General features: G+C 38.2%; 2 protein-coding genes across 2 annotated transcripts; one reads left to right on the top strand and one right to left on the bottom strand.

Annotated features, from left to right (window-relative positions):
- Positions 1–2,529: 2,529 nt before the first annotated feature.
- On the top strand, positions 2,530–3,585 carry LOC114479634 (gap junction delta-4 protein-like). The gene has a single exon (XM_028473401.1). The coding sequence runs from the start codon at positions 2,530–2,532 to the stop codon at positions 3,583–3,585; it is 1,056 nt and encodes a 351-aa protein (XP_028329202.1).
- A 9,641-nt stretch (positions 3,586–13,226) lies between these two features.
- On the bottom strand, positions 13,227–15,881 carry LOC114479741 (frizzled-8-like). The gene has a single exon (XM_028473579.1). The coding sequence runs from the start codon at positions 15,664–15,666 to the stop codon at positions 13,918–13,920; it is 1,749 nt and encodes a 582-aa protein (XP_028329380.1). The 5' UTR covers positions 15,667–15,881; the 3' UTR covers positions 13,227–13,917.
- Positions 15,882–22,391: the final 6,510 nt, after the last annotated feature.

Here is a 22,391-nt window from a genome sequence, read left to right as displayed (position 1 = left end):
AATATGTTCAGTTCAATGCATAACATCTACAGTCAGCACAAAAAGGTGAACTATGGGTAGAGACAAGTGATCCTTCATTGCATTTATTTTGTCGGAAAGAAAACATTGTGATTAGATCTGTATCCAGGGGCAAATAAACCGACTTAAGATCTCTCTGACACCCTGAGGGTGTGTCATACCAGGTCAATGTGAGACACTCAGATTGCTTCAGAGAACTACAGGCCTTTAAATAACCTCAAGTTATCTGTTATTTGGCCAACAGCACAATTATAAAGCTTATTTTTCACAATAAAACATTTAATTGTAAACAGAGGTGTAAGCAGTATCGATATATCCTACTCAAGTAGAAGTACCGTTACTTGATTTAAATTGTACTCAAGTACAAGTAAGTCATACATAAAATACTCAAGTACAAGTAAAAAGTAGCTCAAATAAATAGCACTCGAATTAAAAGTTACTAGTTACTTTCACCCCCCACATGTTTATTTTTGGTTATAAATCTTGCCACGGTTCCTTTACATACAGTAAACATCTGATGTTTAAACTTAAAAAGGAAGAGACCAAATCTTGCACAATTGGAACTTTATTTCTTTTTCCCACAAAAGCATCTGTATAAAATAAAAAGCTTGTCAAAATGTACAATTCTTTTAAAAAATAAAATAAAATAAAATAAAATAACATCAATGAATTAAATTCAAAACAAAAACAATTATCAGTCTCTAAATATAGCTACACTAATAAACTGTGAAAATAACCAGCATTCAAGGCTGTTTTGGCGCCGTGCATTAGGTTTAATCTGATTGGTCGGTTATGATGTTGTCTGGTCATTTCATTTTTTTGTAGTTTTACAATGTCCGTTGATCATTTTAAAACAAAAAAAAAAAAAAATATTTACTCAGTAACAGGTTGTGTGTAGAAATGTAACTAATAAATTTACTTCTTCTCAAACGTACTTAAATACAAGTAAAATGAGTGATTTAGAAATATACTCAAAAAAGTACAAGTACCCATAAAAGCAACTCAATTACAGTAACATAAGTACTTTTAAGTACTCTGATTGTAAATCTGTATAGTAATAATATTCTTACTGTTATATTTACATATATAATACTATTTCATACAGATAAACAATTATAATATATAACTTAAATAGTTATAGAGAAGATTTTACTTCTTCCTACCCCTTTTTCAGGCATGCTAATCAGATATAAGATATGTATGTATGTATGTGTGGGCCTAATTAAACAGAGTTTATATATTTTTGTCTAACTTTATTTTTTCACAAGATATAATTTATTTTATCTAATATCAAATGGTTTATATATTTTTGGATGTGTGTGGGTATAGGAATATTTGATATGTATGTGATTGCACGAAATGTATTAAATGTCACATGACTGAAAAAAAAAAAAATAATAAAAAAAAATTAAAAAAAACATTATAATATATACTATGTAGTCTACTACATACACATGATGCTCCCCCTGACCATCTTTTTTAGTGCTTTTTATATGATTTTGTCATTGTTCCCCTGTCGGGGATCACGCTGACTCTCAGTATTTATGATTATGCATCACGCGTTGGCCCAGTAAGGTTGACATGTACCTCGACATCCCAACAATGCTTTGATGGCAGCCTGGTAAGAATAGCTCCCTCCACAGGTCCTGGCCTGGGCAGAACAACAGTGGGAGGCAACCACACTACACCACGGAGAGGTGAGGCTGTTCACTGAGCTGGAGATTTGGGAACGGCTTTGAAAACACTTTAAAGGATAAAGCCCTTTGGATTTGGAAGGATTTGTTGCCAAACAATGAGGATAATTGGAGCGAAGGATTTTTTATTCATCACCATCAGTCAAAATGTGCCTTTAATTGGTAAGCTCAAGTTTTTATTGCCATGTTAGTAGTAGTTACTGTTTCCAAACTATCTTTGTCACTTTAAAAAATAAATGTAAATCAAATCAGAATCTTACAAATCTAAGCCAAAAAAATAAGAAATAAATTAGGGAAAAACTGACTTTTTGAATTTATTTTTAATTCTAAAGAAAAATATTTAAAATAGATAAGAATTCACCAACTGGTGACCCATTTTACCCTTTTCATATTTTTTTCACTCAAGCATTGAGGAAGTCCTATTATCCTTGGGGTCAATTTGACCCCATTCAATGTTTATCATTCCAAAAAAAAAAAAAAAAAAAAAAAAAAAACAAATGACTTGGTTTTGCTTCATATTTCTTGACTTTTCCTAATTTGATGCATTCCTAATATTTGAGGATAATAGGAGGGTTAAATATATATAGACAGTGGCTATCCGTACGGTTGGCGTATCAATATATCGACATTGTATCCGTATGCAGCGCCCCTATTTGGCCAGTTTAGGTAACGATAGGTCAGTCATTGGTTGTCTGTATGGCAACCGTACAAATAGACACTTTCATATATATATATATATATATATATATATATATATATATATAACAGCTCTTCTGTGTTTTATTGATTGATTGCAGGTAAAACATGGTGGGTGGTCATGCTGACTCTACGCTCATTCCTTCTCCTATTGGCTGGCTTCACGCTCTTCAGCGACGAGCAGGAACGCTTCATCTGTAACACCATCCAGCCCGGTTGTTCCAACGTGTGCTTTGACGTGTTTGCTCCCGTGTCCGTCCTCCGCCTCTGGCTCTTCCACCTCATCCTTCTCTGTCTTCCTCACTTCATGTTCGCAACCTACGTGGTGCACAAAGTGCTGTCATACCCTTTTTTTGAGAATTTTGATTACGACAGAAGTGGAGAAAGTTCCCCTTCCAGCTTGGAGAACTCATCCAAAGAACCATCTGTACAAAAGGCCACGAGTCGTCCCACTTTCAGCCGAGAGTGCCGAACGCCGCGTTTCCACTGTGCTTACTTCTGTGTCGTGATCATACGGATTATTCTGGAAGTCTCTTTTAGTGCTGCTCAGTATTTTCTCATTGGATTGACAATACCAAAGAGCTTTTTTTGTTACGAGACCCCCTGCACGTCAGGAGTTGAATGCTACATCTCCAGACCCACAGAGAAGACTTTAATGCTCAACTTCATGCTGGGCATTGCGTCTTTATCCATCTTGCTCAGTCTGATAGACCTCATCAGCTCCGTGAAGGCAATGATAAGGTGGAGGAGGAAGAAAGAGAGGCTGACGGAGGAGATGAACAAAGGAGAGCAAAGCAGCGTGTTCACAACCATGACTTCGACGGAGGATTCGGATGTACTTTTAACCAAGAGAATCAGCCCAAGTGGAATCTCAAAGATGAATGGAAAACCAACGCCAAGCACTGATTCCTTTCACTCCAAGGTGAACGGAGGACCAACACTCAAAGACGGCAAAGTGGACTCACGCTCATCCACACCCACCAGCACTCCTGTGCCACCACACCATGTTCCTCACAGCTACTCCAAGCCTCCGCTATCTAGTCGTCCCGATAGGAGGACATTGCAGAACCTGACACCAATGGGTGCCAAAAAGCTAGGCCAGCACACTCCGGCTGGGACAAGCTCAGGACAACCGTCTGATAACAGTGAATGTCAAGATAAGAGAGCCTGGGTGTGACTCACTGTGGGTGGTCAGTTATTTATGTCCCTGGAGAAAGACTTCCATATGTCCCTCAACATTGGACACCCAAACAAAGTGATACATTTGGGTTTATCATTTGGGAATGTTCAAAGATCCATTACTGGAAGGCACTTTAAGAAATGTTAGATTCATTAAATAAAACTGACAAAATGTTCCTTTTAAGAGGTCGATCGTCTTTTTTTTGGTTGTATTCGTATAGAAGTGAATCAAATATTCTGATCCACTGATTATTTTGTGTTTATAGACATTGGAGATCACGAAATGTCAAGCTAATTTTAAATCCACAGCTCAAAACCTTTCAAATATACAATAGTAAAATCTTTACAGTTCTGTAAAGAGCATTGGGACTAAATGTATTACCACCACTGTTCAGTTTCTTCTATTGCAACAGCTACTCGACGCTCATGGGCTTTTTTTTTTTTTGAATTTTTATCTGTAACGAGTAATATTTTTAAATAAAGCAAATATTATCTTAAACTTTGAGTTATCTTGTGTGCTAAGCTGTAAAACTGCTGTACAACTAAATGGACCATTACATTTTTAAATCTATAAATTGACTTAAAAAAATAAATAAAAATACAAAAATGTTAGAGAAACTAACTGTACAAAGCAAACAAATGCATACAGTATACACATTTCGACTTTACCATACAGAGCGACTTCCTCTTTTTTTCATGTCTTCCCTCATCTATTTACTTCCCCAGTGTCTCCTGTGTTTTGCCAGCTTCACAAGGGTCTCCCAGAGCGTATTCCAGCTAACTTTTCTAAAACTAAAACCTAATTCCAGGTTCTATCATGTGTCTAAATTCAAAGTACTGCATGGGAACCAAACAATGCAACTAACATAACCATCTGATCATTTACCATAATAACACCAGAGCTTTTACATAAAAACAACTAAAGCAGCCTATACAGCTTCATAAACAACACACTGAAAAATGACAACAATAAAACTCTAACATCATTACATCATAAAGTTTTACTTTATTTTGTGTCAATCATGTCAAAGCTGTTTACCATGTGTTATGCAAACACACACTATGCTGTGCAGCTGCTTACAGCCACAACATCCCCTCTGCCATGACCCCTGACCCCTGACCCCTGACACCACTGTTAGTCGACCAAGCCGTGACCCGCCTTAAGACCAACACACTTGGATGTATTGGGACCTAAAATAAGCCACACAGTGATTCACGATGGAGCCTTTCTGATTGGCCTGAACCTGCACGTGATAATTGTCAAAATATTAAAACCTCGTGTGATTTTTTTTCATCTTAAAAATGAGTCTTTCGGTTATTAAAAATATCAGTAATGCAATTATTTTCTTTTAATTATATCTGACTAAGGGCCGGCTTTAGGTCATTCGGTGCCCTAGGTAAAAGTGGACTTTGATCTGCCCCCCATGAAAGAATAAAAATATATATTTTTTTACAAGTCTATAGACAGTGTGTACACGTATTTTATTTTAAATATCAAGACAAAACAATGCAATTCTGCGACACAACAAACTATTGAAAAAAAAAATACATCCTATTTAAAAATGTAGAATAATACACTATAATACACCTATAGGTATAGTACAAACGTTTCGAGGGAACAGTAACAAAAATTGTGCAAAATTCAAAAGCAATGCAAAACAGTGCAATCAAAAGTTAAAATAAAATATAAAAGTTTCAGTACAATGTAATTTCTACTTCCCTGTTTGGTTTTACTAGTCAGTAACACAAATCTTAAAACCAAAAAACACAATGTGCAAACAACACAATAGAATTATAAAGAATAGAACAAGAATTAAAATAAAATAAATATAAATATGGGAAGAAGATTAGGTAGAGTTACAGATTTTTAATATCAATATTCAATTAAGAGGAAACACGTACAGTGATAGTAAAGGGTGTGTTTCACGTTTGTTATACCTTTTTAAATTATTATTTTAAAAATAAAATAAAATAAAATAAATTGGGGGGGGGCGGGTGCAATTTGGCACCTTTCCAGCAGATGATGCCCTTGGGCACCACCGAGCTAGGTGGCCCCTGTTTTGCCTGTCAGGAAGACCAGCCCTGATCGGACTGTTCATAAGCCCTCATCCATCCATCTTCCATGTCCTCCTTTTCAATAGTAAAATCTGAGGCATTTGGCGGCTATCTTAGTGCACGCACACGCACGCACACACACACACTAAATGTATGTTTTTAAATTATAAGCAGACACCAAAGTTGCTCAGAATATTATCTTTAAAGTTCACCACCAGTGCCTGAACCTCTTCATTTTGCTGTAAGGCATGAAAACCTCTAGAACAATGCCTGATTTGTTCTTTAAAATGCAAATGCACCAAATGTTGAAAAATACCTGTGAATAATACACATTTAATTTACATGTGCTTATCTTCCTTTTATCCTCTGAAAACGTTGAACTACTTATGAAGTTTCTAGAGGAAAGTTTGGCTTAACTTTTATTTATTGAAATGGTTCCAGAATTTTTTGTCCCCTGTAATTACTGCATGGGCCTAATTAGCATATCTCAAGTACCCCCTTGTTTTGTTGGGTTGTGTGGGAATTTGATATTTAATATCTGTCCAATATCAGCAATAAATAAATGACTATGTAAATATATTATGCAATAAAATATATTTTTTTATTTAAATTGCAATAACAAAACATGCATGTCGAATAGGGATGTAAAGATTCACTCAACTCCCAATACGATTCGATTCACGATACTGGGTTCACGATACGATTCTCTCACGATTTTTTCATTTACAAAATGGGACTGTAGACAAATTTGTTTTTTGGGAAAAAAAACTAGAAAATACTGTACTATTTTCCTTATATTTTTCATTGTCAAAAGAATTCCTTGATAAACTATTCAAAACAATGCAATTGAACTAAAAATAAATCTTGAATTAAATAAAGGAATAATACAAATGAAAATGAAGCCTATTAATTTAAATTCTGGTTCTATAATAAACAATGCAAAACTGCATAATAGTTCTTTTTCTTTTAAAAGTGCAACTGAAAATGTATTTTGTGCCTTAACAATTGGACTTTAAAAAAAACAAACCGTCATTGCACTGATTTACGTCATATTTGTTTGGACCATCAGAGGGCGCTGGTAATAGTGATCGGTTGGCATGCAGATTTTTTGCAGTGAAGAAGAGAAGCTATGCTAGCAGACAGAGCTAATAGAAAAACGTGACTTTTACAGATATTCAAGTAATATTACAGATATTCTTTCAGTGCTAAAGGGGTAATGAATCATTTATTAACATATTTAAGAGTAGAAGGCGGCCAGGAAGAAAGTAGTAGCAGACTCCGCCCGCCGCCTACACTTGTGGATAGCGCCCTCTGCTGGTTAAAAAAGTACTGCGATTCAATTTTCAGAAAATCGATATCAACCGTGATACCTATGAATCGATTTTTAACTGCCTTACGATTAATCGTTACATCCCTAATGTCGGATAAAGATTGCACTACATGTTGTGTTGACCTTTGACAGCATGTGCAGACAAGGTAAGAATAAAAATAATAACGTATATTCTTCTATCTCCGATGTTTGGACTCCTCGAAAAATCTGGCTTTTTGCTTTGCTCTTTACATGAGGGGCAACTTGTTTTAAACATGCTTACAAAATGGAGATAATTAAGTTTTCACTGACATTTTTTATTAACTTTTCCTTGTATATATCAGCAAACTTTGCTTGGAATTGCTGCTCTATTGTGTTCCTTCTTTGTCGCCTCCTTCTGCAACCTGTAGAAACACCACCTGCTTTATTTCAGTCAAAGAGTTACAGTAACTGTGAATACAATATAACTATCCTAGCGTGGCCGTGACCCCAACACGTGCTCACACCCTCTCCATTCTTCTTCTGCTGTGGTATCTGGAGCAGCTACGCCGTGGACAACGAGTGGCAGCCGCCATCAGCTGAGAAAGTTTGTAGAGTCACTGACGGACGTGAAAAACTCGAGAGGTGAACTCGTGCGTCATCACTGAGTCACTCACTCAAACAGACACTGTGTTTGTTTGCTCTGCAGATGATCACGTGTTGGTTTTATGGTGTTTGGAGATGTTTTCAAAGCAGAAAACTCAACCAAGGGAAAAAGTCAGAAAACTAAACTGTGGTACCTGGGTATTAAAAACTAACAGAAACTGTACAAAACTAAAGAAGTCCATTATAGTCTGATGTTTTCTGTGCTTTGACACATTCAGAAGATACAGTAACTACTGTATATGCTAATATTGTCTAGAATAAACAACATTGTTATCTTTAGCTACTGGTTTTAAAAACCTCACCAGACATTCACATTTAGGGGAAACAACTATTGAATCTAAACATTTTAAGAATGTGAGGAATGTCGTACTCCCAATGGTTCATTCAAAGTCTGAGTAACACAGCAGAATATTCCTGCATACTTTGTGGGAGAGCGTTCGAATAAACCACAGGTTTGGCCTGTTTATGTGAATCCTTGGCGTATTTCAGCCGTTCCATGACAATGGTTGTTATTGAAAGCCAAACGCTTCCCTCCCAGCTGTGTGTACATAGTGAGGTTACAGGGCTTCCACTGTAACCTGACCTTTCTGAGCTGCTTTTAGCAATCCAGGCCTGTCCACATGACTTTTTCTAAACTACTCACATATCTAGAAATAGATGATGTCCAAATGTTACTGAAAATAAATACCTTGGAGTAATAATTGACAAGAAACTGACATGCAAAGCCCACATCAGACCTGATATAAAAATCTAAATTTCAAAAAGCCTCTCATTTATGAACAAAGCTAAACATTTCTTGGACCATGACGCTCTCCGAATTATAGAACAGCCTGGATTCACAAAAAAAAACAAATAAATAAAAAATAATTTAAAAAAACGTATGATCTGGTCACAGTACAGTGAGGATGGGGGAGGAGCTTAATGCAACTAATAGGCTTATAGACCCATTTTAATGTGGACAAACATGAGACATGTGACTGACGTGCAGTGCAGAAACCATGTTCTTTACGTACTGTGTGACGCTTGAAAAATTTGAAAATGGCAGTGAATCAACCACTGTTAAGGCTCAAAAATAGTTCTAAGTATGTAGAAAGTTTGTCACCTGAGGACGCGGTCGCTTATTATTCTGATGTAGCTGGTTATGATTTACACTCCACATAACTGAATCATTACATAACCTAATCACTAGAGCGAACATGGGCTCGTCCGTAAACGGTCGCATTTACAGACCTTGGAGTCGCTGTTAGCTTACCAATAAACGAGAAGAGATTCGTCACCTTTACAATAAGTGCTGACTAGGACACTGGGAGTGAGGCCCAAGGCCAAGGCAGGCTGACTTGATAATAATGTATCATGTTTTTCTGCAGTCAGTGCCTTCTCCTCGCCCTTCTCTCTATTTTCTGTTTCACGTGTCGTGAAGCTGGAGATGGACATTTATACATATTTGACAGAAAAACCCAGTGTATATACAAAAGAAAACATCAAGTTTCTAGTTAATTATAACTACTTGTTATGAACAGGCAGCTAGGTGGGCTGCTATACTCCTCACTGTCCCATGTCTGCATATCAGTCCATTTACAGCTTTTTATGCTCACTTTTTACTGGATCCAGACTGATATAGCACTCCATCCGCTCCCATGCACCATCGCCTCAGCAGCGATTACGTTGACACGATCGTTCTGAACAAACGTAACGTGGTTATTTGGCAACTTTCTGCAGTTTATTTCTATCATAACCCGGCTGACTTTTACTTTACCTGGAATGTTTCAGTGCTCTCTCTCTCTGTCTGTCTACTCTTCTGAAAAGGGTGTCCACCAGCCGGTATGTTGTAAAATTTAAGTCCTGGATTGTTAGTACTCCTATTTGTTCAATCAACAACGCAACACGATGGCATTGTGTTGTTTTTATATACGAAAACAAAAGTGTTTCAAATGCTAGTACAATGCAGTTCTCCGGTTGTAGCGAACCCCAGCCAGACAATGGTGAAGCTTACTGATGTTTTAAAGTTTTTTATTTATGTTCGGCCTTTGTCCTTATTTTGAACATAAATGTTTCCTTGAAACACCGTAAGAGCTAAAAGACAAATAAATAACAATACAGTTAGCTCTTACAACACAGATAAATACAACATGCTAAGTGCTAACAAGCTTGTGTGGCTACAATGAAGAAAACTCCAATATCACTCATTTAGAACATTACTAGTTTACAAATACAATATTTAACACTTAAAAAACATGAAATACCTTGTTACCGATTCCAGCTGGGCGCTTATTTCACAGAAAACTTTGTTTTATTACTTTTTACTTTTTATCACTCCGTTTTACCGTTTTCCTTCCTTATGTGAATTTGCATACTGTCAGGTGAGACAGTCACTTCCGGTTTTTACCAAAATAAAAGACCCGTCGTAATCAAAAAGGGGCACAAATAAAATAACACAATGCCTTCAAAAAAAAGAGATAGTTTTTAAGTCCTTTACACCGGTTGTTTTGCACCGAGCCTGCACCATAATTTAGTGTGCATACGTCACACAAAATGGGTCTATTACATCTACGGCTAGTGTTGTCTTTATATATTAATTAAATATTTGGGAATTTTGCATTGTATTCTTATATATGTTAAGTTACTGATATAGTTAGTCCATGTTTTTCCTATTCTGTTTAGTACTTTCGTATATTTCTAGAAGTTCAAACAGAAACAATATGGTGAAAATTGTATATTTAAAAAATGGGGGTGGGATTAAATATTTCTTCTTCTATTTTGAGCAAACATATTATTCCAATAATAAGTGTACATGGATTTTATATATTATTTTGAACATATATATTTTTCTATGTTAAAATTCTGTTCATTTTGTTTTTCGTTTTCTTGTCCCTGATCAAAAAAAAAAAAACTAATAAATGAAATGAAAATCTAGAAATAAATCAGAGGAATTTGACTACATTCAAACAAATGCTAATCTATTAATGTAGAGTTTAATTTGTTTTCCGTGCGTGAGTGTGACATTCTGTAGCAACAAAGTGATTTGTTTGATTTAAACGATTTATAAACTAGGACACATAATGAAAGCAGTTTCTGAAATGAGTTCATATCTGTTTGAGCTGTGGTGTGATGTGTATTTATGAATTAATAAATGTTAAGTTTGTATTGAAATGTAGTGATGTGGAAAATAACAAAATATTTCATCAAAAGTAAACAATTTCTCACTTGCTTGAATTGAAAATATTGAAATATTTGAAAGTAATTATGGTAGAGATGTCCTCTGTACTCGCCCCCAGTAGCACATTGATGTGTATAACAGTGTAGTTTTTTAGACGGCTGATTATACTTGTATATTTGCATGCACATTTGCACTTGTGTTTAATTCTGATATTTCATATTAATCCTCATTCTTGTGTCACTATAATGATTATTCTTGGTTTCTATGTTTGTGTTTAATTTGACTCATTTTTTACTTGGAGCGACTGGAATAAAAGTCATTTCCCTCTGACATTATTCAAGTGTTTCTGATTCTGATTGTTTCTCCTTGTCTCACCAGAAGGTGGCAGGATACTCTTACTTTGGCAGTTTCAGAGTCCTTTCACTGGAATTTATCACTTCCATTCTTCATTTTACAGCTGAGTCTGTGATTGACAAGTAGAAGCAAAACAGCAGGAAACATGCAGTGATGATCAGTTAGTTTACAGATTAACTTCTATACCTTAATATCAATAGCTTTGGTGTGACAAGTGAACATATATTGTGAGATCCTGCAACTCTATCTCGAATATGGGCAACTTTTATCACAACGAGATGGCCACAAAAAGCATATTTCTGAGCATAAATACAGAAATGAATATAGGATTGCATTTGTATTTCTGTAGATTTTGTAAATGTTATTTTTGTTTATCTTGTCGTAGTTTTGTGTATTTTTCCTTTACTTTTGCATGTTTTTGGTATTCATTGTGAATTTTCACTGACATTTTGCATACTTTACTTATGTTTTTGTAGTGATTTTCTGAATTTCATTTATTTTTTGTGTGTTTTTCTGTAGTTTCTGTATATTTTTGAAGTCATAAAGTACATCTATATGTATTTTTGTATGTTTTTTTTAGTATTTATGTGCATTTTGGTTATCATTTCGTATATTGCTATGTTAATTATGCATTTATGTAGTAATTTTGTATGTTTTGAGAGTAATTTAGTATATTTTGGTGATCATTGATCCATTATATTTGTGTTTATTTATGCGTTTTGGGAGTAATTCTGTGTATTTTTGCTTTTTTGTGTGTGTATTTTTATTATTTTGCACATTTATGTAGCTGCAGTGGCCCATGTCTGCTCTATCATATCCTACAGAACCATAGCCTGTAGTTTCTAAACAAGTACATGATACAAATACCCTATTGAAAAAAACTCTTATTTAACAGGGAAAATTACAGGTACTGCATTTTTTTTTTTTTAACTTGTTTTCCCAACTTTTTCTTGAGAACGTCATCATAATTCTAGGATCAAATTTAGCATTTAAACCCTATTTTTGCATCTTAAATTCACCCAAGTGTTGAAACACTTTTTTAATTAGCAAATTAATTAAAAACTTATATTTTCTGCTTCCTTAGGAGGGAATTTTAAAGGATTTCCACATGTAGAAACACAAAGATATTAGGATTAAGGCACTGGAGTTAATAGCCCATCTCAGATGGGAGAAAACTAAGAAAACCACCTTTAGCTTCTCCTGGAGGGTTGGAAGGATTTTTCTCCTCCTTTATCCCAGTTAGATGAGATGATACAAACACTTGTTTCATTTATTTTGTCATTTTACTATTAATCATTTTTAAGACACTTCACAAGTACTCATATATTCAGAGATCTTTAAATTGATTCTTTCAACTGCAACAAAAGCCACCAAATATACAGTATATCATGCAACCCAAATACAGCACGAGCATCATTAGTTTGATATTTATTAAGCACAAACTCAGTGTATTTCTGAATATTTAGGTGTCAAAGCCAGTTTTTATGCGTCTGTTTTCATGAAGTACAAATCAAGCTAAATCAAGGTATGTTTAACCAACAGGAAGACATAGCTTTAAAAACAATAACCGCACTGATAATTCAGAGAGAAAAAAAAAAGGGTATTTTTGCCAGTATTTTTTAATCAAAATTAGGTTGTTTTTATATATATATATATATATATATATATATATATATATATACTTTTATACTTTAAAGACCATGGCTCCATTAAATCGAACAATATGTACTAATTTAAAACATGTTTTCATGGATCGCATACATCTAATAAACAGTCATATGGCTTTGTTTTGGACTGAGGACCTCATGTTGGATAACAGTTTCAGTTGATTTGAAGGCTGCTTTCTATAAAGCTTAAACCATCACAAAAAGTTTGATATCTGTGCAGAGTTGACTGAAACACATTCACATTTCTCACTTAGTGACTGATGAGGACACTGTCAAAAGGTCCTGTATTAATGTGTGTTATAATAATAATAATAATCATCATATGTGACAATATAGACACCAAAATTACACTATAGACTGTATCTAAAATCTATAAACACAAGTTTTTTTTTTTTTTTTTTTTATATATTTAAGATGTTAAAAATTGACAATAAAGACAGCATAGGCACGTGAAAAGTTCAATAAAAAGTCGTTTTATTCTCAAAATAAATTCTTCTATCAAAGTGAAAATTATACATATGTACAAGCTTTTGTAAAAATCCCCATATACAAATATACAACACATGTACAGCAATAATTATATAAATACACTTTACGCACTAATCTTGGGACCCGTAAGAAACAGTATTAAGGCATCGATTAGTGTAAAAAAAACGGGCTCAAACAGAAACAGTCTTCATTGTGTGAATGTGGCCCATTAATAAGACACAGCGGCTTTTACCAATCGACGAGTGGGATCTGGTCATAGCTGGAGACACTGAATGGAGCTGATAATAGGCTCTGCGCTGCTGCAGGTACATTGTTCTGCTGGGGCTCATTATTTAAAGAGAAGCCATTAGGCGTTCATTAATGTGCTAATTGCGACATATGCTGACGGACAATCCGAAACAATTAGGCCCCCACAACGCGCCCCCCACCCCCTGGATTCCAATTTGTGTCATTTGGATAAGGCAAGATCTGTGCGTAAATCCTTCAACTTGTAGCAGAATTCTACTTCAAAGTTAACGTCAGGGTGTCATCCATGTTCAGATTTTAATTCTAATAGTTTGGAACCTTTTGTATTGAAAAAACGCACAGAAATAACTTGAGTGTCAGATGACAGCGGTTTGGTTTCAGTGTGAACTCTCCATCCTCCTCCACGGATCAAACCCGGGACAGTGGCATCTGTTTGGGGCAGGACACGGAGCTGGCAGTCCCGGACCTCCATGTGAGTCCCGTGCTTACATCACTGTACATGGACCCCGCAGATGCTTTGCTCCCCCAGCAACAGCGCGTACAGAAAGTCCTCCATGAGTCCAAAGTTTTCCCGGACCAGATCCAGGCCCCGGAGGTGATCCCCACCAGGAGGCACATGAAGTACTTCAGCATAAACACCGCATAGTCCGGCCTCTGCCTGCCCGGCTCCGACTGGCACGTGCAGTTGTGCGTAATCTCCCACGTTTGTCTGTTGTGCTGCTCGTAAAAGTAACACGCTACAATGACAGTGGCTGGGACCGTGTACAGGACCGTGAACACACCGATCCGGATCATCAGCCTCTCTAGTTTATCAGTCTTGGTCCCACACTGTTTGATCACACTCCTGATCCTAAAGAGAGACACGAACCCAGCCAGGAGGAACATGGTACCGATGAACAGGTAGATGACCAGCGGGGCCAGGACGAAACCTCGCAGGTTGTCCAAGTTCTGGTTCCCCACGTAGCAGATCCCAGCAACAGAGTCTCCGTCCACCGAGCTCAGAGCCAGGACCGCTATGGACTTCATGCTGGGGATGACCCAAGCCGCCAGGTGGAAGTACTGCGCGTAACTGGCAATCGCCTCGTTGCCCCACTTCATCCCAGCAGCCAGGAACCAGGTGAGGGACAGGATGACCCACCAGATGGAGCTGGCCATGCCGAAGAAGTAGATGAGCAGGAAGACGACGGTGCAGAGCGCAGGACCCGTGGTGTCGTAGTGGATGTGTTCGGCACCGTTTTCTCTGTTACACGCCACTTCTTCGTGTCCAGCGATCAGTCGGACTATGTATCCCACAGACACGAACATGTAGCAGGCGGAGAGGAAGATGATGGGACGCTCCGGGTACTTAAACCGCTCCATGTCGATCAGGAATGTGGCGACAGTTGCAAAAGTGGAGATGAAGCAGAGCACGGACCACAGGCCGATCCAGAAGGCGGTGAAAGTTCTCTCATCCGGGGTAAAGTACGGGTTGTGGCACGGCATGGCACAGTTCAGGATCTGACCCGTCTTTACGCGGCTGTGCAGCGGGTGGTTGTCACTGGTGACGGGCACCATGGGGCCCCGACAGAAGCAGCCCTGCTCACACTGGGACACCGCTGGTTTGTGCTTACCGGGGATGCCTCGTCCGTACCCGGGCTTTTTCTTTGGATTGTACGGCTTTACGGGACGGTTGGTGGGCTTGGCCACAACAGGGGACACCGTAGTGGTCTGGCTCTTGTTGTGGTCCATGCACAGCGTGTTCTGGTCGCCCTGCTCGGGCAGGAGGTCGCATCTCATCCGGTCCGGCCACGGGAATCCGTACTGCCTCATGAGCGGAGCGCAGCCCGCCTTGGCCCGCTCACACACGCTCCTGCACGGGGGCAGGGGCTTCTTGTAGTCCTCCAGGCAGATCGGCGTGTACATGCTGCACAGGAAGAAGCGCAGGTCCGGGGAACACTTGATCTCCACCAGCGGCCAGAACTGGTGCACCTCCAGGCCGGCTTCGTCCTGCGTGTCGTGGTTGAACTGGTTGGGCATGTAGGTTTGATTGTACTCGATGCCTTTGCACAGAGGCACTGAGATCTCCTGGCACTGGAGCTCCTTTGCTGCCATGCAGCAGCGCGTGCACTGCAGGATGAGAGCGAAGAACGCGCACCATCCCGGGCTGCTCCTCTCCATAGTGGCTTTCTGTGCTGGATTTGTCCTTCCCAACAACGTGACAGCAGCAACCTGCGCGTTGGAAGCAGGCTGCAAACTCAATTAATCCAGCAATGCTGTTAAAATCATGCTAAAGCGCAGATAATGCTCACTGCGCCCGTGCGTAAAATCCAAAACACAAGCGGTGACTTTTACGCAGAACGCCACTCTCCTCCTCTCTCTGTTCTTTGTGCGCCTCTTTGCATGCTGTATGGCAGCTGGGAGCGAGGGACTTTATACTGGGAGGAGGAGGAGGAGGAGGACACACCCCCAGTCTGAACAGGGAGGGAGACGTCCAGTCAATCACAGGTTCCCTCTAAAGGTGTTTGTTTAAAAACCTTCGCCCTGGAGGAAGGGTTATAATCGCCCCCTCCTCTAAACACACACAAATTCACACACAGCCTTTTACAAACAAGGACAGGAGTTGTCGTTGGCTTTAATACAATAGAGCCATTATAAAGGAATGCAGTTAGGAGTCAAACAACTATGAAAACCCATTTAAAGTCAATCTACTGGCGAGGTTACAGGAAATCAATTCTTCTTTTTTTTTTTTAATGGTTTATTAAGATACAGAAGCCTATGCCAGACCCTTAAAGATTAGCCAAAGTTGGTTTCAGGGGCTTATTGTGCCATACATTCAACACAATCCTGTTTGTAACAGGACTATCAGCAAGATCCTCTAAAACTTCATTAGCATTAGCTGTAAAATAAAAATGAACTTAAGCACCTTCTGTCATCCTTTAAACACAAATGAGGAAAACAAATGTATGAAGATTATTATTATTATTATTATTATTATCTTACAAAATATGAAAACCTCTTGTTGATTTATGTTTATCCAAGTTCAAAAAGTCATTGATTGGCCTTTTCACTATTTGATAGAAACAAACTTGCAGTAAACTTTTGAAAGGTGTTCATGTTTTTTTCAAAATTACATTTGTTGGGTTTAAGTAGATTTTAGCTGTTTATCAAATGTCTTACAACATGCCACCAGCATTATAGGGTTAGTGTAAAAGCTCCTACTGTGACTTTAGAACACATTTACTTCATTATTATTTGATGTGAATAACATGGATTTGATGAAATCAAGTAAATTGTATTAATGAAAAAACAGAGCAGATTATTTTTTTAAAGCATCGTGCCAACGTCAAACCAGTTTTTGATAGATTCATGTTAATGTGGCAAAACAAATCTATAACCTATAACAATGTTATGTAAAAACTAATATGTAACAGAAATGTGAAACGTCATCTTTGTTTTCATCCAGTGTCACATGAAGTTCGAGAAAAAAGTGTTATTTATTCACGGAATAGTCTGGTAAACTGATATTTTGTCAACCATATTTATTGTAGAGTGATGAAACATTATGAAATTTCACCTCTCCACAGATCAGGTGACATGTGACACTTAAAGCCAATGATCCAGTCAGCATGAAACAGGCAGATAAATCAATGTCTTGCATGGAGTTTTCATTCCAATGCAAATCGATTCCACTTTTAGATTTGGCGGTGAGTTATACGAGGGAAAAAAAAAAAAACTACATGGAAGCCGTCGTCTGGTGCTTTGTGTCACTCACTGTCCAGTGAAGGGGAACAATTGAGAAAGACAAAGTGAATGAGGTCAATGTTTGTGCAAGAATGACAAACGGTCTGCATGCACATGTTTATGTCTGCATTTGGGGGGAAAACTGTGTGTGTGTGTGTGTGTGTGTGTGTGTGTGGTTACTGTGACCTTGTTAGCCCACAGCAGGGGGTCGTCTTGGTCTAAAGGAGGGGGCTGTTTGTCCTAACGCTTGTGCCAATGTTTTACTCAGAGCATGCTGGGTTTGGTGATTACTGTGATGCACCACCGGCTTGACAAACAGGACGGTGTGTGTGTGTGTGTGTGTGTGTTTGTGTTTTGTGGCAAACAACCTCAGAACCGAGCCCATAAGCAAGCTAACATGGGCAGATACAGAGTTGTGATAAGACTAAAGTCTTTCACACTTCATGATGGATTCAAACAGATTCAGGACAGTTCGTTAGACGAGTGTTGGGTTTCCAATCCACAGGTTTTATCTGAACTAATTGGGTTTTATTCTCTGGTGTCTACATGTGTGCTTCTTCACTGTAAATATCTATGGCTAAAAAAAGGAGGCTTTGTGTAGGTCAGGGCTCCAGCTGGTTTGTGATCGTAAAATGATCAAAATTGTATATCTATATATATACACACACACACACACACACACATATATATATATATATATATATATATATGGAGTTTAATAAAATACGTTTCCTCAAATAACTATAAAGTTTTTCTCACACACCATTTTTTTTCATTCCTCTGGCCACACCAAGATACTACTGATATTTACTGAAACAACAGTCTGATGACGAGGAAGAGCTTTTTTCTTTTCGTAACACTCAAACTGCCATTGTGTCGTCTTTTACAACATCAACATGGATTTGCAAACAAACATGTTTAAATAAAGGTTAGACATTGGAGTGATTAATCCTTGAGGGACTTTTCTGTGTAGAGTTTGCATGCTTCCATGTGAAGTGCATAGGACTACAAACACAAAAACATGCGCTAGGTTGATCTGTGTCTCTGTGATGGACTGACATCCTGCCCAGGGTTTTACTCCACCACTGAGATGAATCCATCATAAAATCCCAACCCCTTATAAGAAAAGTGGACAAAATCCCAGTTGTCATATTTTTTTTTTATCTAAAAAATTCCTACCCATAACCCTAACCATAATGGTGATAAAATTGTGTGTTATTTTATATCTCGTGAGATTAACGCTTATCAGCAGTCAATTAGCATAGACATCTACTCACTTCTCTTAAGGCGGACATACACTGTGCAATTTTTGGCTGATTTTCAGCTGATTTTTGACTCGTGCGTCTATTTTTGGAATCGGGCCGAGTCTCGACTAAATCGTGTGTCGTGCATCGTGTAGTATACATGGGGTCACATGAAGTGATTAACACTTCTGATTCAGTTCCACCAACCGGCTTACCACAAACTCTCACACTGCGCATGCACGAATACCTCCGGACCGCTGTAAAATTGACGGACTGTACTACCCACGTCTGTCCAGCCAGTTGCTGGTCCATCACGTCACGCCACCTTTTCTTTTTTAAAGCTCTTTTTGCTGAGATTTGCAAGTGTCTCTCCACTTCCTGTTTCTTCTTCTTCTTCTTCTGTTTTAATAGCGACGCTTCAGAGTTCTTTTTCTTCTTCTAATTTGTACGTTGCACTTCCGGAAACAAGACCCCGACGTGTCGTGTATGGATGTCCAGTTTGAGCAGTCAGATGGTGTCAGAGTATTGGTCCGTACAGTGTGAGAACATGCATCGTGAGCTGTGCACAATCGGACTCTGCAATTGAGTCGCACGGTTTGAGCTGGAGCTGAGTACAATGATTGAAATAACTGCACAGTGTGCCCACCTTCAGTGTATCCTGGATAGATGTCAGTTAAAATTCTACGTTCTGTGACACAAACAAACATTGCTCTGCGTTTTCTAGCGCTGGCTGTAAAATTTCTAAAGACAAAACAACCCACGGCACACGAGCGCACACCAGTAAACACACGTGCACGCAGGTAAACACATGTCAGCTGTAACCTGAAAACTGATCAGTTATTAGGACCTTGTACCAGAAAAAAAAAGAAATACATAAAGTATTTATAATTTATAGATAAATAAGCTTGAGTCCTTCGAATCCTAATGCAGCCAGAGCTAGAATCCAAGTCTGAGTCATCAGCGAACGAGTCGACTCACGAGTCCTACATATCGGAAAGGGAGTTGGACTCGAGTACTACAACACTGGTGTGTTGATAGCTCCTCAGTGACATTAGTATAATATTGTTACAGAAAGGGTTTCACATCTCCCTGTGATAAACAATTCAATATACATCCAGATACACAGGATACGATTCGATTCAAAATGTATGTCTTTTTTTTTACAGACAGATTAAAAACTAATCGATACAGTGTAGAAACTATACAATTTGTTTCTACGGTAAAGATCTGTTGTAGATATTTTAGAAAATAAAGAAGCCAATTCTAAAGTGACAGTACATTTTCTTTTCAAATATGTAAAAGACCACATTATCCCAAGCATTGTGGCTTCACGACACTGGCAAAACAAAAACAGAACAACAAAAATCACATGTCAATGTATTTATTTATAGATATGGACAAAAAAAAAGAAGAACAATAACAGTGCAACATTTCAGTCTGAGCAGTGTTTTGAACATTAGAGGAAGTAACTAAGTGCAAAACTCCAACCTGGGCATAGTGTTTTGAACACGAGAGGTAGGTAACAATGATGCAACAATTTCATGTAAACAAGTTACACACCTATAAACAAACCATGTAACAATAACTATATAATGATGACCCCTGGTGGTCGTTATCTAATCTTATCTCAACAATGCTAAACACAAAGTGACAATTTTTTTGAGAGAATAAAAATACATAACATACATACTGTATGTATAAAATAAATCAAACCTGGGAAAGGTAATCTGGTCTGAAGTGCAACGTAAACTGCCCTACATTTATATTCTCACACTGCAGTTAAGTCTGACTCACAAGTCAACAATTATAACTTTTACCTCACACACAGTAATGTAGTTCACTTACAGTATGCCTGTGCATTTTGCATTTTCTATTCATTACTGTCCTCTGTCTTTTTGGAGGGCAGAATGTGTCAGAATGCCTCTTCCTTTTTCTAGAACCACAGTGTGTCCGTTTTTTGATAGTTATAACCTGATATGTCACATATATAAAGATATGGGTTTTAGATTATTTATTTAAAATTGTTCAAGGCGCTATCAGCACTCGGGTGTGCGTGTCCCTTTAAATGTTGTCGCTGCAAGGAATTGTGGGTCAGCATTATCTCGTCTCCTTTGGTAAAAGATACATCAGCGTTTCCTAGACTAAAGGAGGTAAAAAATGAGCCTATTTTCCTGAGTTTATAGAGAACTCAGACGTTCTTTATCACCTAAACACTTCCGAGGGTGAAGGAACAGTGGATAGGAAAGGAGATAGGAGGGACTATTCGGACGCAGCTTCAGCGTTGTTTTTAAGTGGAGCTTAGAGACGCTGGCATGTGTGCGATGCTACCAATTCCAAGTCTCGCAATACCCAATCCATGCTTCTAGGAGGCTGCTACCGTTGCAGCCGTATCTCTCACTGGATATCCGGTCACATCGGTTTATCATTCACAACTTAAGTTATCAAGTACCAAAAATACACAACATTATCCAGTCTGTGTTTCCTCGATCTGAGGCACCAATTGAGATTTGAAGTTGATGAGTTTCTGAATGAAACTGTGGTATTCTAACCATTCCCTGGCTATACTAGTAAACTTGTTTGTGAAGAGTTTGAATTTTGACCAAGCATATTTTCATGTGAGCTCCTGCTGTTGTGACCATCTTCGGCTGAGCCGTGAAGCACTGGTGAAAGTCACAGGAAACAGGTGCCCTCTCTTACCACCAGAGAGAACCTAATAGCAGGCCAAGCATCAGTTACTCCAATCGCTGTTTATCAGAGTGGAACCAGTATTGATTAACAAGGCTGATAGGCTCGGTGGTCTCAGTCACCAACTGTCGACTACGCCTCCTGCCTTCTGTGAGCAGCAGCGATAGCTGGTTTAGAGTTACGCGCTGGCCCCCTGCATACCAAATTTAAAAGGGTGGAAATGGAATTACTGCATCTGTTTAGAAGTCCATTTCTGCATTCTCCAGGCTGTCCACTGTACCACTCCTCTGTCTAACCTCAGCCCCAGCCCCTCTCCTGATCTGTCCCCTGATTCTCCCAGGCCTCTCAAAGTTCATGAGGCTAAAGAAAAAGACGAGAGGGCGTGGAAGGTTCTCACAGAGTTACTCAGGCATGCTGTGAAACTCCAAATGTTTGTCTAGGTTTCCTCTTCGAGGAAAAGTTGGCTTTTTGATACTCACTGTGTCAACCATGGAATTTACAGTTATACAGTATGTAAATGTTGAGTATTACCATGATAGTTGCTGTTGTTCACTTATACTATGAATTGCACTTTCAGATCCTCGAGTCTCCTGAGACTTAAGCGTGCTGATAGGTGTGGCCATGCAGAAAACCGTATTAGTACAGAGCATAAACAGATTCGCTCCTACTTGGAAAACGTTTTGTTACAAAAAGAATTGCTCTTCAGACCCATACTAAAACTGTGACTCATTTCTACTGGGGTTTACATATTGGTACTGTGTTTGTGCCACACCTTTTGACATAAAAACATATTTCTCTTGTGTTTTAATTCAAATTGTCCAACCATAATAAAACACTATGATGTTTGAGTGCTACACTTAGAGCTGCTACCCCTGAAAAGTTTTAATTAGATAAAGTAATATTGTACATGCCTCATTGAACCAAACATCAAATTGCTGCAAAAAGAAAAGAAAAAGGTTGAAACTGTCGCTTTAAAGTTTGTTTTCTTCTCCATCCTTCACTCTTACTGTGATTTATTATTGTTTTTTCCCCAAACAAGGAGGACAGTAATCCACTTGACACCATCTTTGTTGTACTTTATTTCCGGTATTTCATATGATATCAGAATGAAGTAAAAACACTTCTTTGCATCCGTTTACGTACTCCACATCCCACCATGCAATGTGGGAAAACATTAAACGGAGTATTTACGGTGAGGATGGAAACAAATTTTCAAGCAGTAAATTAAACCTT

Source organism: Gouania willdenowi, chromosome 17 (assembly GCF_900634775.1).
Source record: "Gouania willdenowi chromosome 17, fGouWil2.1, whole genome shotgun sequence".
In the NCBI taxonomy this organism is placed as follows: Eukaryota; Metazoa; Chordata; class Actinopteri; order Blenniiformes; family Gobiesocidae; genus Gouania; species Gouania willdenowi.
Note: the sequence above shows the minus strand (reverse complement) of the source record. Positions and strands in the feature narration are given on the sequence as shown.

Bases quoted from the DNA above. Each gene is read 5' to 3' on its own strand.
- LOC114479741 (XM_028473579.1), bottom strand. From the start codon at position 15,666: ATGGAGAGGAGCAGCCCGGGATGGTGCGCGTTCTTCGCTCTCATCCTG.
- LOC114479634 (XM_028473401.1), top strand. From the start codon at position 2,530: ATGCTGACTCTACGCTCATTCCTTCTCCTATTGGCTGGCTTCACGCTC.